Source organism: Symphalangus syndactylus, chromosome X (genome assembly GCF_028878055.3).
Source record: "Symphalangus syndactylus isolate Jambi chromosome X, NHGRI_mSymSyn1-v2.1_pri, whole genome shotgun sequence".
In the NCBI taxonomy this organism is placed as follows: Eukaryota; Metazoa; Chordata; class Mammalia; order Primates; family Hylobatidae; genus Symphalangus; species Symphalangus syndactylus.
The window spans coordinates 79,870,267-79,887,876 of record NC_072447.2 but is presented as its reverse complement, the minus strand read 5'-3'; the positions used below and the strand labels follow the sequence as shown (position 1 = coordinate 79,887,876).

The 17,610-nt window shown below is 44.9% G+C and overlaps 1 protein-coding gene across 2 annotated transcripts in view; it reads right to left on the bottom strand.

The window, feature by feature from the left end:
• PIN4 (peptidylprolyl cis/trans isomerase, NIMA-interacting 4) overlaps positions 1–15,107 on the bottom strand; it is a 96,479-nt gene extending 81,372 nt beyond the window's left edge. The window contains exons 1-2 of one of the 2 annotated variants that reach the window (XM_055267812.2): positions 14,928–15,107; positions 10,088–10,161 (exon numbers count right to left, since the gene is read on the bottom strand). In XM_055267812.2, coding sequence (XP_055123787.2) covers positions 10,088–10,161; positions 14,928–15,072 — 219 coding nt within the window. In that variant the 5' untranslated portion in view covers positions 15,073–15,107. The remainder of the gene's footprint in view (positions 1–10,087; positions 10,162–14,927) is intronic. The other variant, XM_055267814.2, reaches the window with a different exon arrangement.
• Positions 15,108–17,610: the final 2,503 nt, after the last annotated feature.

Below are 17,610 nucleotides of genomic sequence, written 5' to 3'. Positions count from 1 at the left end.
TATTTAGAGATGGAGTCTCACTCTATCTCCCAGGCTGGAGTGCAGTGGTGTGCTCTCAGCTCACTGCAACCTCTGCATCCCGGGTTCAAGCAATTCTCTTGCCTCAGCCTCCCGAGTAGCTGGGATTACAGGCACCCGTCACCAAGCCCAGCTAATTTTTGTATTTTTAGTAGAGATGGGGTTTCACCATGTCAGCCAGGCCGGTCTCGAACCCCTGACCGTAAGTGATCTGCCCGCCTCAGCCTCCCAAAGTGCTAGGATTACAGGCGTGAGCCACCATGCCCGGCTGAACTTACGCATGTTTTTAAACCTCCAAGTGTTTCTCCATTTGTACATCAAGATGCGATGATAACGGGACCTACGTGTTCTCATAGGATTGTGAAGATTGAGATAGTGCAGCTACCATTGACCAATGGCTAGCTATTATTTAATCAGAGTGAGGATAAGAAAAAACCTGCTAGAAAGTATTTCTATCTTTTTTTTTTGAGACAGACTCTCCGTCTGTTGCCCAGGCTGGAGTGCGGTGGCCCGATCTTGGCTCACTGCAACCTCCACCCACAGGTTCAAGCAATTCTCCTGCCTCAGCCTCCCAAGTAGCTGGGACTATAGGTGTGCACCACCTCGCCCAGCTAATTTTTTGTATTTTTAGTAGAGATGGGTTTCACTGTGTTGGCCAGGCTGATCTCAAACTCCTGGCCTAAAGTGATCTGCCCACCTCGGCCTCCCAAAGTGCTGGGATTACAGGTGTCAGCACACCGTGCCTGGCCAGGAAGTATTTCTTACTAAAAGAGACCCAATGCATAAGCCTCCCCACAATTCCACACTTCGAAAAGGTATCATAGGTTGAATATTAAGAACACCCAACCCTACTGAAGTATTCAAATTTGACCTATGTTTACATAAAGCCATGGATTTAAAAAAACACTATTATCCTTAAAAATGATTTTGTCAAGATAGCTGTTTCGCAGGATTTCTCATTTCACATTCAAATAGAATCACTTATAGTCATGCGTCACTTAACTACAGGGAAACATGAGAAATGAGTTATTAGGCAATTTTGTTGTTGTGCAAACATAACACTGTACTTACACAAACCTAGATGGTATGGCCAGCTACACACCTAGGCTATATGGCATAGCCTGTTGCTCCTAGGCTACAAACCTGTACAGCATGTGACTGTACTGAATACCATAGGCAACTGTAACACAATGGTAAGTATTTGGGTATCTAAACATAGAAAAGGTACAGTAAAAATATAGCATAAAAGATAAAAAATGGTACACTTATATAGGACACTTTACATGAATGGAGCTTGCAGGACTGGAAGTTGCTCTGGGTGAGTCAGTGAGTGGTGAGTTAATATGAAGGCCTAGGACATTATTGTACACTACTATAGACTTTTTTTTTTTTTTTTTGAGATGGAGTTTTGCTCTTTTACCCAGGCTGGAGTGCAATGGTGCGATCTTGGCTCACCGAAACCTCCCCCTCCTTAGTTCAAGTGATTCTCCTGCCTCAGCCTCCTGAATAGCTGGGATTACAGGCATGCGCCACCACGCCCAGCTACCAGCTAATTTTTTTTTTTTTTTTTTTTTTTTTTTGAGACGGAGTCTTGTTCTGTCTCCCAGGCTGGAGTGCAGCAGTGCGATCTCAGCTCACTGCAACCTCCACCTCCCGGGTTCAAGTGATTCTCCTGCCTCAGCCTCCCTAGTAGCTGGGATTACAAGCACACGCCACCACACCTGGATAAGTTTTGTATTTTTAATAGAGATGGTTTCGCCATGTTGGTCAGGCTGGCCTCAAACTCCTGACCTCAGGTGATCCACCCACCTTGACCTCCCAAAGTGCTGGGATTACAGGCATGAGCCACCACACCCGTCCCCTACTGTAGACTTTATACACACTATACATGTAAGCTACAATTTATAAAACACTTTTCTTTATTCAATATTAAATTAGCCTTAGCTTATTGTATCTTAACTTTATACATTTAAAAAATTTTAAACTTTTTGACTCTATTTAATAACACTTGGCTTAGAAAACAAACACATTGTGCAACTGTACAAAACTATTTTCTTTCTTCATATCCTTATTCTATAAGCTTTTTTCTTTTTTTTTTGAGATGAAGTCTCGTTCTGTTGCCCAAGCCGGAGTGCAGTAGCACAATCTCAGCTCACTGCAACCTCCACCTCCCAGGTTCAAGCGATTCTTGTGTCTCTCAGCCTCCTGAGTAGCTGGGATTACAGGTGCGTGTCACCACGCCCAGCTAATTTTTGTATTTTTTGTAGAGACAGGGTTTCACCATGTTAGCCAGGCTGGTCTTGAACTCCTGACCTCAAGTGATCTGCCCGCCTCAGCCTCCCAAAGTGTTGGGATTATAGGTGTGAGCTACCACGCCCAGCCACTATAAGTTTTTTTCTATTTAAAATTTTTTTTTAACTTTTTAAACTTTTTTATTAAAGACTAAGACACAAATACACACACTAGCTTAGGCCCACACAGGGTCAGGATCATCGATATCACTGTTTTCTACCTCTATGTCCTGTCCCATGGAAAGGTCTTCAGGGACAATAACATGCATGGGACTGTCATCTCCTGTGATAATGCCTTCTTCTGGAATACCTCCTGAAGGACCTGCCTGAGGCTGTTTTACAGTTAATTTTTTTTTTTTTTTAAGAGACAGCTTCTAGACTGCCTCCTTGTTTCTGCTTCTATACTCACAAAGTGATTGTCTGATACAATTCCTGGGAAAATGTACACTGCATTCATGGTCACAGATAGGGGATACCGTCCACTATTTTATAAATGAATAAATGAGTATTCTAGTTTAGACAGTGCGACAAAGAGATTTTCATTCCTGTGGGGTCTGCAAGTGTGACCAACCAACTGGCAACAGTGCAGCTGTGTCTTGGAGAGCCAAGCTACAGAAAGAGTTTGGGAGTGATGACTATGGAGGTGGCAGCTGAAGTGTGGAATTCATGAGGTTACCAGGAAGGAGATGAAAATGAGAAGAGGAGGAAAGAAAGCTAAAATAACCTTGGAGACTATCAATGTTCAAGCAACAAGTAAAGAACTCAAAAAGTGTAATAAAAAGGGGCCGGGCACAGTGGCTCACACCTATAACCCCAGCACTTTGGGAGGCCAAGGCGGGAGGATCCCTTGAGGCTGGGAGTTTGAGACCAGTCTGGGCAACATAGCAAGACCCCCATCTCTACAAAAACTTTAAAAAAAATTAGCCGGGCATGGTGGTGCACATCTGTGTCTTAGCTACTCAGGAGGCTGAGGCAGGAGGATCACTTGAGCCCAGGAATTGAAGGCTGCAGTGAGCTATGATCATGCCACTGCATGTCATGCACCCTGGCCTGTGTGACAGAGCAAGAACCTGTCTCTTAAAAAGAAAAAAGAAAAAACATAATAAAGAGGAAAGGCCATATAGGTAGGAGAGAAGCGTGTGCTAATAAACCAAGGCAGGAGAGAGTTTCAAGGAGGAAATGGTCAACAAGGGTTAAGTGTTGCAGAGACATCAGGTAAGAAGTATAATAAACTGTGCAATGATGGAGCAATGATCTCAGAAAAAGGAGTTTCAGAAGAGTTTAAGTGCAGAAGCCAGAATGCAGCAGGCTGACTGAGGAAACAATGGCAAGTGGGGGGGTAATTCAAACAAACTAATTTTGTTTGAAAAGGAGAAAAGGCTCTAGCTAGAGGCAAAAAGTGGAAGACATGTAAATACGAAATTTACACTGGGCAATGCAGCTCAGGCCTGTAATCCCAGCACTTTGGGAGGCAGAGGTGGGCGGATCACCTGAGGTGAGGAATTGGAGACCAGCCTGGCCAACATGGAGAAATCCCATCTCTACTAAAACTACAAACAATTAGCCGGGAGTGGTGGTAGATGCCTGTAATCCCAGCTACTCGGGAGGCTGAGGCAGGAGAATCGCTTGAAACTGGGAGGTGGAGGTTGCGGTGAGCCAAGATCGCACCACTGCACTCCAGCCTGGGCAACAAGAGTGAGACTCCATCTCAAAACAAAAACAAAAACAAAAAAAACCACGAAATTTTAAAGGTCCCTGGGCATATTTTCACAATGAAGGGAAAGACCCAGGAAAAAAAACCGGTTGAAGACAGAACAAAAAAGAGGGTAGAGATAAATGAAGGAGCAAGGTTAGGTATTCAGAACACGGTTTGAAAAATTAGCCTTGGCCGGGCACAGTGGCTCACGCTTGTAATCCCAGCACTTTGGGAGGCTGAGGCGGGCGGATCACGAGATCAGGAGATCGAGACTACAGTGAAACCCCGTCTCTACTAAAAAATACAAAAAATTAGCCGGACGTGGTGGCGGGCGCCTGTAGTCCCAGCTACTCGGAGAGGCTGAGGCAGGAGAATGGCGTGAACCCGGGAGGCGGAGCTTGCAGTGAGCCGAGATTGTGCCACTGCACTCCAGCCTGGGCGACAGAGCGAGACTCCGTCTTAAGAAAAAAAAAAAAAAAAAAAAAGAAAAAAAAAAAAAGAAAAATTAGCCTCAAAGGAAAAAAGGTGAGGAGGTAACTTTGTTGATAGGGGGCTAAAAGCCAAGGAGTTCCTGACAATGGGTCTGGTTTCCACTTTCTTGTTAAAATAATAAAAACATTTAAAAGTTGCTGAGTACTTATCTCATTAAATCCTCACACTAACCCTGTGAGACTAGATGAGTGTTTCTTAACCCTGGCAGCATATTAGAATCACTTCCAGAGCTTCTAAAAAAGTTTTTTGTTTTTGTTTTTTGAGATAGTCTCACTCTGTCGCCCAGGCTAGAGTGCAGTGCCGCAATCTCAGCTCACTGCAACCTCCGCCTCTCGGGTCCAAGCGATTCTCCTGCCTCAGCCTCCCGAGTAGCTGAGATTCCAGGCGCATGCCACCATGCCCAACTAATTTTTGTATTTTCAGTAGAGACAAGGTGTCACCATGTTGGCCAGGCTGGTCTCAAACTTCTGACCTCAAGTGATACACCCACCTCGGGCTCCCAAAGTGCTAGGATTACAAGCATGAGCCACACAGCCCAGCCCTTCTAAAAAAGTCCAGGCCCCTCTCCAAGAGATTCTGATGCAGTTGGTCTGGGGTGAGACCCTAGGCACTGGTATTTTTTTAGTCAAATCTGATGTACATCTAGGGTTGAGAACCATGGAATGAAGTTCTCTGTTGACTGATGGGAGTGGGGTGGTGGATGGCTACAGGTGGGTGGTAAAGGATTGCTGAGCAGCACTGAGGGCCTAGGTAAAGTTAGAGACCAAGTATTAGTAGTCCCAATCCCCAAGGCTGGGTGACTTTCCAGTAGGGCCCAGCAGTTCTGGGGAGTTTTTTTTTTTTTTGAAATGGAGTCTTGCTCTGTCGCCCAGGCTGGAGTGCAGTGGTGCGATCATGGCTCACTGCTACCTCTGTCTCCCAGGTTCAAGTGATTCTCCTGCCTCAGCCTCCCGAGTAGCTGGGATTATAGGCACCCGCCACCACACCTGGCTAATTTTTGTATTTTTAGTAGAGACAGAGTTTTACCATGTTGGCCAGGCTGATCTTGAACTCCTGACCTCAGGTGATCCGCACGCCTTGGCCTCCCAAAGTGCCAGGAGTACAGGCGTGAGCCACTGGCGCCCGGCTGAATTTTTCTTTCTTAAGTAACTGTTTCAAATCTGAGCCAAGCTACTGAAATAAGTTAATCTATGAGCAAATACAATACTCATATTGGAATTATTAGTAAATATTTTATTTACATACTTATTAAAAATCAAGTATTAATATTTAAGTTGCCCCAAGGTAGATGTGTTCAAAGAAATCTATCTTTTCTTTTCTTTTCCTTCCTTTCTTTTTTATTGATGCATAGTAGATGTACAGTTTCAAGGTAATGCAATAATCTAATACATTCATATAATTGGTAAAGATCAAATCAGTATACTTGGAATATCCATCACCTTAAATATTTGTCTTTTCTTTATATTAGAACCACTCGAATTCTTCTCTTCTAACTATAGTTCTGATTTTAAGTGCATAGAAAGTAGACCACTGGATTGATCCTGAGTAGCAGGGAGGTGGATACAGGGAGGTGGCCAAAAGAAAAATTGGACCTCCTCCATCCAACGATCAAGCCCTTAGGCCTAATTTTGAGTGTGCAGGGGATAGGAAAACAAACATGAAGCCTAGGAGAAAGTCGGGAGATCAGGGTGGGCTCGAGGGCTTGGGTGTCTGTGAGGAGAAGAACAGAGGAACAGGATTGGTGGAGGCAGGAAGGGAAGGGGAAGAAGGGAAGCTGTCGTCAGTGGATGGGTCTCAGAATCTGCACAGCTTATAGCGACAAAAGGGCAGGGTGTGGGCACTGGGGTGGGGTCTGAAGCAGAATGACAGAATGTGAAAGGAGCTGAACCCTAAAACGCTGGAGGGTCCCAGGGTCCCTCACCGACTGGGGCCTTCAAAAAACACTTGAAACAACCCAGCTGTCCTTCAACAGGTGAATGGTTCGACATACTACAGCACTTCCACATCATGGGATACAGGTTGAATATCACTTATCCAGCCGGGCGCGGTGGCTCACGCTTGTAATCCCAGCACTTTGGGAGGCCGAGGCGGGCGGATTACGAGGTCAGCAGATCGAGACCACGGTGAAACCCCGTCTCTACTAAAAATACAAACAAAAATTAGCCAGGCGTGGTGGCGGGCGCCTGTAGTCCCAGCTACTCAGAGAGGCTGAGGCAGGAGAATGGCGGGAACCCGGGGGGCGGAGCTTGCAGTGAGCCCAGATCGCGCCACTGCACTCCAGCCCGGGAGACAGAGCAAGACTCCGTCTCAAAAAAAAAAAAAAAAAAAAAAAAAGAATATCACTTATCCAAAATGCTTGGGACCAGAGTGTTTCGGATTTGAGAATATTTGCATTATACTTACCAGTTGAGCATATCTAATCTGAAAATTCAAAATCTGAAATGCTATAATGAGCATTTACTTTGAGTTTCATGTCAGCGCTCAAAAAGTTTCAGATCTTACAGCATTTTGCATTTTGGATTAGGGATACTCAACCGGTACTATTTAGCAATACAGAGGAATAAACTATTGATAAACAAAACCACTTGAATGAAATCTCCAGCGAATTATACTGGGTGAATAAAACCAATCCCAAAAGGTTACATACTGTATTATTCCATTCATATAACATTCTTGACATTATAAAGTTACACAAATGGAGAACAGATAAGTTGCTGCCATGGGTTAAGGGGGCAGAGGTGGGGCAGGAGGGAAGCGGGTATAGTTATAAAAGGCCAACAGGAGGGATCCTTGTAGTGGTAGGATTGTCTGTATCTTGACTACACCAATGTCAATATCCAGTTTGTGCCATTGTACTATAGTTTTGTTAGGTGTTACCACTGGGAGAAACAAAGGAATATGTATTATTTCTTTTCCTTTTTCTTTTTTAGAGACAAGGTCTCATTCTGTTGCCCAGGCTGGAGTGCAGTGGCGTGATCATGACTCACTGCCGCCTCAAACTCCTGGGCTCAAACAATCCTCCTACCTCAGCCTCCCAAGTAGCTGGGACTACAGGCACACGCCACCATGCCCAGCTGGATGTATTATTTCTTATAACTGCATGTGAATCTATAATTATCTCAAAATAAAAGGCTTTATAAAAAAAAATTTAACCCTAATCTACTTTCCTAGTGAATAACGTGCCACTCTTTTCCATATATCTCATGAGTGGCCACATTGAACTTATTTTTTTTCCAGAGAGGGTAAGATGCCTCTTTAAAGCCATATGCACCAGGTGTGGTGGCTCATGCCCCTATAATCTTAACACTTTTGGAGGCTGAGGCAGTAGGATCGCTTGAGGCCACGAGTTCAAGACCAGCCTGGGCAACATAGTGAGACTCCATCTCTACAAAAACAACAAAACAAAGTTTTTAAAAAATTAGCTAAAGCCGCCAGGCATGGTGGCTCACGCCTGTAATCCCAGCACTTTGGGAGGCCGAGGCAGATGGATCACCTGAGGTCAGGAGTTCAAGACCAGCTTGGCCAACATGGTGAAACTCCATCTCTACTAAAAATACAAAAAACTAGCTGGGCGTGGTGGCGGGCACCTGTGATCCCAGCTACTTGGGAGGCTGAGGCAGGACAATTGCTTGAACCTGGGAGGCAGAGGTTGCAGTGAGCTGAGATCGTGCCATTGCACTCCAACCTGGACAACAAGAGTGAAACTCCGTTTCAAAAAAAAAAGTAGCTAAAGCCATATGTAGTGCAACAGTCTCTTAGGTTAGATGCTTGTAAAAGCATATTAGGTGAAAACTGCATATAGCCAAAATTACCCTAGAATATCCCTTTATGAAGATGTCATATGGGAGACCAGCATATCAGCTCTCATTTAAGCCCAGACATAGCCAGACATGCTCTACTCCATTTGTAACAATGATCACTTCTTCAGCTGAACACCAGATGAAGTAACTGGGTTGTATTTAGAGGCTATGTTTTATGAAAACTTACCTTTGGATACCAGAACCCCACTTCACATGATTGGATGCTCATACAAGAATTCAGGGCAACTATAGAAAAGCAGGTGCATGTCTCTCATCTCTCTCTTTCTCTCTCTCTGTGGGGCATAGGTTCATTGAATAGAAGAGTGGGCAGAACAGTCCACACCATTTACATGATCTCTTTTTTAGGCTACACATGTATGGCTGAATTTATATGATGCAGTTCCACTGCTATGCTTATCATACAGCAATGAAATATATATCTTTACCTAACTGCTCCTAAGTAGCCTGTGATAACAAGGACCATCTCTTACTTTTTATTTATTTTTTTGAGACAGGGTCTCGCTCTGTTGCATAGGATGAGTGCAGTGGCACAATCATGGCTAACTGCAGCCTCAAATTCTCGGGCTCAAGCGCTTCTCCCACCTCAGCCTCCTGAGTAGCTAGGGCCATAGGTGTGCACCACCATGTCTGGCTAATTTTTTATTTTTATTTTTTTAGTGACAGGGTCTTGCTATATTGCCCAGGCTGTCTCAAACTCCTGGGCTCAAGTGATCCTCGCACCTTGGCCTCCCAAAGTGCTGGGATTACAGGAGTGAACCATTGTGCCTGGCCCATCTCTTACTTTTTTATTAAATAAATAAATAATAAAAAATCCCCAGAGCCTAATACATTGCTTGGCACAGGGCAGATGTCACTAAGTCCTTACTGAATGAATGAATCGGCTCCCATATCCTGACTAAAACATGGAAATTGCCTTGTTACATAGCACTTACTAGTTTGCAGATTAAATTTTCTCCCAGCAGATACTCCTCTGGGACTGGGTTAAGTATTTCCAATAATTATTTGCTGATTTTCTCCTGCCCCCATTTTCATGGTCAAGACCCTGGTTTGTAGCTCACCAGTGGGGGAGCTTTCTAAAGAGACCTGCACCCTTGCCTGTTTATTCAGCAGAGGCCTTTTAACACTTATCTAATCTCTTGGTTTCATAAAATATTATTTTGTCCTGATTATTTTGTCCTGAGAAATAACTCAATTACTGGGAAGATCTAACTTAATGCATTTTAAGGAACAATACTAAAAAAGTATGAAGAAATTCTGGGTATCTGAGAAAGTATATGAGAAAATATTTAAAGGGAATTACTTTTCATAAGCAAGACTGGTCTATATTTTCCATTTTTTTAAAATTAATTTTTATTTATTTATTTTTTTGAGATGGACTCTTACTCGGTTGCCCAGGCTGGAGTGCAGTGGCGCAATCTCAGCTCACTGCAACTTCAGCCTCCCGGTTCAAGCGATTCTTGATTCTCGTGCCTCAGCCTCCCAAGTAGCTAGGATTACAGGTGTACCCTACCACACCAGGCAAATTTTTGTATTTTTAGTAGAGACGGGGTTTCACCATTTTGGCCAGGCTGATCTGCCTGCCTTCGCCTCCCAAAGTGCTGGGATTACAGGTGTGAACCACTGTGCCCAGCTACAATTTTGTGTTATTTTGATTTTATACCAGTGTTAGGCTAGCCTGTTAGAATGAGTTAAGCATTCTGTCTTTTATGTGTACTAACACATAAATATAATTTATATTTAACATGGAAAAAAAGGAACCAGTAACTCACCTTTACTGCATTGCCACCACCTTTGGGACCTTGAGCCTTCTTGTCAGCACTGTCACTCCCAGAGGCTGCTCCCCCTTTAGAGAAGAGATGACAGGTACTCATTTAAACTGCACCTCCATGTTTACAGAAAGGTCCAACACACAACGGGAGTGGATATTTCCATCATAACGCCACACTTCAAAAGGGAACTCGGCCAGATACTTTACAACAAGGGTATCCAATCTTTCGGCTTCCCTGAGCCACAATGGAAGAATTATCTTGGGTCACACAAAATACGCTAACACTAATGATAGTTGACAAGCTAAAAAAAAAAAAAAAAAAAAAAATCACAAAAAAATCTCAATGTTTTAAGAAAGTTTCCGAATTTGTGTTGGGCTGCATTCAAAGCCGTCCTGGGCCGTATGCAGCCCGTGGGCCATGGGTTGGACAAGCTTGCTTTGCAACATCAAGCTAAATTAATCTGACCCATCTTTCTTCAAACAGGAAATCTGTGCCCTATATAAACCCTTCACAGAAAATGGATACACAAATGAGTATGCTCATAGGTGAATGAAAGCTCCGGACGCCTGGCCCAGATTCTCTGCATCCAATTTAACACCCTGCCTTCTGAGGGCAGACTCCTAAGTTCTTGTAAGAGTTCTATCATGTACTGCAACTATGTGTTCAAGCATTACAATTCCAGTAAGTAAAATCTCTAAGAATATATTTTTTAAAAAGATCAAATTTCCAACTACCCATTTTTGGCTAAAGAATACATTCATGTCCAAATTTCTAGAGTCTACTACATTGCCTATTGATGTCTTCCTAGAACCATTAGCAGCATCTTACATTTTACAAGTATGTCATTTTACTATTATGGTAACTTCTGTGTCAGTGGCAGCCTATGTACTGCTAGAGGCTGATGTTCCTAAGAATTACAGTTGAATTAAGGGTTCAGTTCAATAAACATTTCCTATACAACTACTGAGTTCCAGGCACTGGGAGTACAAAGATGAACAAGCCATGTACCTTCCTTCAGAAAACTCATATTCTAGTGAGGAAGACAGATCATTTCAGGAGAATGCAGGAGATGCAGAGATGGTTATGGACAGGGGGCTGTGGAAGCACAGAGGGACACTGGAGCCAGCCAGTGAAAGCCCTGGATGAGTAGGAGCTGGTTAGCCGAAGAAAGGACGAGGAGACACTCCAGAATGGGGGAAATGACATGGTATGTGTAAGAAATTGTATGGATGAAGCCAAATCTGAGGTGGGAGTGCACTCAGATGAGCCTGCCTGAGGGAGGTAGCTGAGGGTCAGGGCATTGAGGCCTGTTGGCCCCACTGAGGAGCTTGGGATTTATCCTAGACATAATAGGGAGCCATTGAAAAGTTTTTTTTGTTTTTTTTTTTGAGATGGAGTCTCACTCTGTCTGTCGCCCAGGCTGGAGTGCAGTGGCGCGGTCTCGGCTCACTGCAAGCTCCGCCTCCCGGGTTCACGTCATTCTCCTGCTTCAGCCTCCCCAGTAGCTGGGACTACAGGTGCCTGCCACCACGCCCCGCTAATTTTTTTTGTATTTTTAGTAGAGACAGGGTTTCACCGTGTTAGCCAGGATGGTCTGGATCTCCTGACCTCGTGATCTGCCCGCCTCGGCCTCCCAAAGTGCTGGGATTACAGGCATGAGCCACCACGCCTGGCCGCCACTGAAAAGTTTTAAGCAGGAGTCTCCATCTTGCTTGTCTTAGTATCTCCAAGCCTAGCACAATGCCTGGCACACAAAAGGTGTTTTAATAAATGTTTGATTAAACTGAAAAACCCAAATACTGACTACCAAAACCCTAAAAAAATGTTACTGCCAAAGGAGTGTTATTAAATCAAACTCCTAACTGGGTTTGCTATAGATCCACTCTTGAATGATGATGCCTTCCAGTTATCCCATCCTTTTCCCTGCTGGATGCTGTCTTTTTTTTTTTTTTTTGTATTTTTAGTAGAGACGGGGTTTCGCCATGTTCGTCAGGCTAGTCTCGAACTCCTGACCTCCTGATCCGCCCGCCTCGGCCTCCCAAAGTGCTGGGATTACAGGCGTGAGCCACCGCGCCTGGCCGATGCTATCATCTTCTGACTGCCACCTCACTGCCTTTGATTTCCTGACGACTCTGGCATCAGCTTTGGGCTTCCTCTCCACCCTCACTCCTGCCATTACCTTGAGTGACCCCACCATCTATCTTGGGGAATCTCACAGTTCTAGGTCTCTTTCCCGAATGTCATGCTCTCTACTCCAAGCTACCTGCCCTGGGGGCGCACGATGGAACTGTGCCACTCAGAACTAGTTCAGTCTCTGGCTATAACCTCCTGTCCTTCCAGCTTCCTCATGTCTCATTCCCACAATACCAGCTCTTTAACTTCACAGAACCTCTCCCTCGACCCCAGTCCCTTCGTCCTGCTACATTCACCTAGACCACCAGACCTCTTTTTCCCTTCCCACTCTGGACCCCATGTTCGTTCATCTGAACTGCATTCCCACTGGCCCTTGTAATTCCCTTGTGTTGCTATCCTCCTATCATAACTGCCTAACAAAACCTCAACCATGGCTTAAGGCTGCACCTAGCTCTTTTCAATCCTATATTGTGCCAGTTGCATGGTACTAGGTAAATCAGACTGTGAAGATTATGTAGTCTACAAATTCATGGCCTTTGATCTTAGTCAGGCTCCTAGCCCTGAGGGCACTTCTTTTGTGTTTCATTCCCTCTCCCATTACAATATTCCAGACCTTTACCACTCTCAAGATGCCTACTGAGTCCCTGCCCCTCCATCTCCTTTCCTATGACCTCAAGCATAAGGTGTCCCTGCTCCCCCTAGGTCCTGGATTCCATTTTCTCCTAAATCTCACTCTTCTGTGCCTTTACCTCTTTTACTTTACTGGATCCTTCAGCTTCACTCCCAAGTTTTCCCCATTCCAAAGAAGCAAAGAAAATAAAACTTTCTCTTAATCCTCTGTCCTTCTCTATCTACCATCCCATTTCCATGCTTTTCAATTAAAACTTTCCAAGAAGTCCAAATTACCACTTCCCAGTCAGTTCTCTAGTCACTGCAATCTGGCTTCTGTTTCACTGAAACCACTTTTACCGAAGGCCACCTCTAATTTCCAAATCTGCTGTGCTTGATAGACTATACCCTCTCTCTTTAAAACATTCTGGTCTCTTCAGCCTCTGGCCACCATTCTGCACTCCCTCTGTCTGCCTCTTTCTCTGCCTGTCCTAGGATCACATCCTCTGCTCCCTGCTCTTTTCATTCTATAAACTCTCCATGGATAATTGCATACACTCTAATGGGCTCGACTACCATCTATAAGTTAATGACTCCTAAAACTTACATGTACAGTCTAGACCTCTCCCTCAAACTTCAGACTCAAATATCCAACCACTTCCTGACTACATCTCCACTGAGATGTCCCACAGACACCTCAAAGCCAATCTGTCTGAAAGTGAATTCATCAATCTCATCCCTGCTCCTCATGTATCCTTGATGTTACCCTGCAGGACCAGCAACAGGTTAGAAATCCAATCCAGAAAACAGAATGATCGTTGATCCTCCCTCCCCAACCCAATAAATCACCAAGTCTTGACTATTTCACATCCTAATATTTACAGAATCTTTTCTCTTTTCTCAGTTCTCACAGCCACTCCCTTAGGTCAGTCCACCATCATCTCTCACCAAGACTACCACGACAATGTCCTTACAGGTCTTTCTGATCCTTAACTGTCCTTCTTAGCAGCATATATAGCACTCTCCATGATCTGGTCTTTGTTTCTGTTTTCATTCTCACCATTTGCCATTCTGCCTTGAGTTTTTGCTCCAGCAACACTACACTGCACACATCATGCTGTTTCTCACCTCAGTGCTTTTGCTGCTGGACCCCAAGTAAGGAATGCTTTAACCTACCCTCAATGCCCATCTTGACCTCTGCCTAATTCATCTCCAGGAAGTCTTCCGTTCCCTGTTCCCCAGCTAAATGAAGCACTTCCCTCAATTTCTATTATATCCCATACACATCCCTCAACACTACATTTAGTACAGTGCTTTATGATCACTAAGCCTTTATCTTCCTCACTACTTCGGGAGCTCCTTAAGGCCAAAATCTTTTTTTTTTTTGAGACAGAGGCTCGCTCTGTCGCCCAGGCTGGAGTGCAGTGGCGCGATCTCGGTTCATTGCAACCTCTGCCTCCCGGGTTCAAGCGATTCTCCTGCCTCAGCCTCCCGAGTAGCTGGGATTACAAGCGCGCACCACCACGCCTGGCGAATTTTTGTATTTTTAGTAGAGACGGGGTTTCGCCATGTTGGCCAGGCTAGTCTCGAACTCCTGATCTCGTGATCCACCCTCCCTCGGCCTCCCAAAGTGCTGGGATTATAGGCGTGAGCCAACGCGCCCAGCCCTCTGTCTTATTTTTATATCCACAGCGCTTAGCACTGTGCCTGACACGTTTCTGTTCAATGGATGAATGATTCCTTCCCCGATGGTGGACATGTCATTCTGTAAGCATTAAAGTGAACTTTAAGAACCATAATCAATGTGTACTTCCTATTGCTGGCTTTTGATAAGACCCAATTTTAGAGCTCTAATAACCCCTTGAAATAGCAGCCCTAAGTCATCGCTTCCGAGGAACTATCCCCACCAGATTCCATTACCCACCAGGACGGTCCCTGAACCGTAGCCCAATGTATTCCTACAGAGGTAATCGATGGCAGCACTGTGGGGCCACTGGCTACCTGCTGCGTCCGTCCCGGACTCCAGAGATGGACTGTCTGTTCCCTCCCTTCGCTCCTCACCCGCCCCCATTCTCCTTGATCACTCTGGCCGCTCTACCTTTCCCCGCTTTTCCAGAACCACTTTTCCCTTTGGGCGGCATCTTGAAGCTTGTTGTTGAACTCTGAACTGCTGCAGTTACCGTACAAGCCCCTTTAGAACCCCCACCATGGGCATGTCCTAAACAAATGCCTGAAAGCCGCATCTCAATTGACCGTTCTTATTGCGGCTCCGGAAGCAGGCACAGCTTGGGGCAGACCCCGTCCTTTGGCTCTTGGACCAATGGGGCTGAAGATGTCTGACCAATAAGACGCTTGGGGCCGAAACAAAGGCAGAGGGGCGGAGACAAAGGCCGGATTAGGGCGGGGAGCCCCGCCTCTGCGCTTTTTGTGACTTCTTTCACGCACCCTAATTTGCACCAGGTACCCCGCTCCCCAGACTCTACCCCCGAAACTCCCCCCCTCCCCTCAACCCGGCTTTTTTTCATGCGTGCGCAGTAGGAGCCGCGGGGAGGCTCTGCAGTCCCTCGGCGCCAGCTCTGGCCAATCCCGCGGGGCCGCCAGACAAAGGGAAGCAGGAGAACTGTGGTGGCGGCCAACTTCTGCTGTCTCCTCCTGTACACAGGGCTGCCCTCCCTGGCAGTTTTCGTTTGTTAATTTTATTCTGCAGTTGTAGCTAATTGGGTTGAAAAGGTAGTTTTTTAAAAAGCCTGTCGCCCTTTTGCCTCTCGCAGAGTTCAGTCATGGAGAAACATTGGAAGCAGTCTAAGTGCTCCTCGGGTACTGCTTAAATAATGTTTTAGCCACACAAGAAGATATCATACAACATTCAAAATAACGATTGTAAGGCTGTGTGTACAGATAGGGGAAATGTTTTTAAGACCAAGATAAAGAATAGGATTCCTTGTAAAAGAAGTATATGTAATGTATTGTATGGTATATGAATCTAAAGGAGAGGAAAGCTATACAAGAAGATGTGGCCAGTGGTGCTAGTGGATACAGGTTATCGTGTTTGTTTCTGTGTATTTTCCAAAATTTCCATAATGGTGCAGCATAATGTAGTAAAAGCATGGATTCTGGAGCCAGATTGCCCAGTTTCAAATCCCTGCTCTACATCTGTCTACCAGCTCCATGACCTTGAGGAAGTTACTTCACCTCTCTTTGGCTCAGTTTCATCATTTGTGAAATGGAGTCGATGATAATAGTACCTACTATTATCCTATCAGGTGTTAAGAGAATTAAACAAGTTCATATCTGTAAAGCACATAAAATGATGGCTTGCTCATATTAATAGTGTTTGCCTAAGATAAATGATTTTTGAATTTGTGCCCACACACTTTTTCTCCCCTTACAATCCCTCCCACCATCAATAATTTGTACATGATATGTCAGGGCGTTTCCTCCACTCCATGAGAGAGCTGTCCTAGCTTGCCACTACCAGCCAGAATATAGAGGTCTTCCAGCTCAGAGTTTAGTTTTTGGATGCAGCCTTGCTGGACCTGGAGATGCTTCATGCTCATACCAGGGAATCGGGTATTTCTGAGATTGTGCTCATCCCCTACTCAAGACATAACATGGAGCCCTCTTATGTTTGGCTGCTGTAAATTCTGGACACATTTTGGGCACTCCTTGTTTCGGATTGGGAGTGATCAACTGCGGAAGACACATCTAGTGGTGAGGGGATCATTGCTCTGCCACTTCTGAGGTGGATCCTGCTCCTGTACTAATTCTCCAAGTTTGGCTGCGAGATGGAGGGGCGGGGGAGTCGGAATTGGGGGTTGACGATGACAGTGTAGCCTTCTGTTCATCAGGTTATCTATGGCCAAGAGGCCCAAGAGGAACCTTTACTTTTGATTTTTCATTGAGAAGAGCCTTTCCTGTGACCACTGGCTGTGGCAGTTGTGAAGTAGGAATGAAGCAAACTAGAGTTCCGATCCCAATGAACAGCCAATGTCTGTCAATGGCTGATGTGCCTAGCAAATGCTTAGTGCCTGGAACACTGTGAGAGCTCTGTGCATTCCAGCAGATAATAACAGCAACAATGATAATAAGCAAGCCTGTGTCCATGGCTGAATTTTTCAAGCAAGACTGAAGGCCAACAGCTCCAAGGGGAAAAGAATGGGCATAGGCCTGCTGGAGGTTTCAAGGTCAAAAGCACTTTAAGACAGATCTCAACTATGCAGTATGGATTACAAGAAGATGGGACAGGTATTATAATACAATTTTAAGTATTCTGAAATGTGAGTTTAACTTTAATTTTCTTCAGTTTATATTGTATTTTGTCACTTGACACTTATTTTTTATTCAAGAGAAAAAGACAATAAACGTAATTTGAAAAGCAAATCATCGAAAAGCCAGCTTCTATTCAGGGTTAAGTCTGCACCAGTCTATGGAGGCAGACTGTGGAGGAGTCTGTGGAGCAGAGTGACAAATTAACTGAAGAGAGAGGGCAGCGGGAGAAAAGAGGAGAAAAATTCAGCCTTGAAACCATGGTAACATCTGCTGGAGTGTGCACTGCGACTCAGCCAGCAATGGCTGCCAGTTGTATTTTCTACTAATTACCTTGTCAGGTTCATTCTTTTATGCATTACTTGAGGAAAATCAGGAAGAGAAGCTGGCAGCCCTTTTCCCAGGACAGAGGTTCACAGACCTTGGCCCAGACACACACACTGCCCCACCTGACCTGCTCCACAGCCAAAGAACTACAGTTTCTTTCCTATTTGAGATCCCAGCAGAGCTTATTC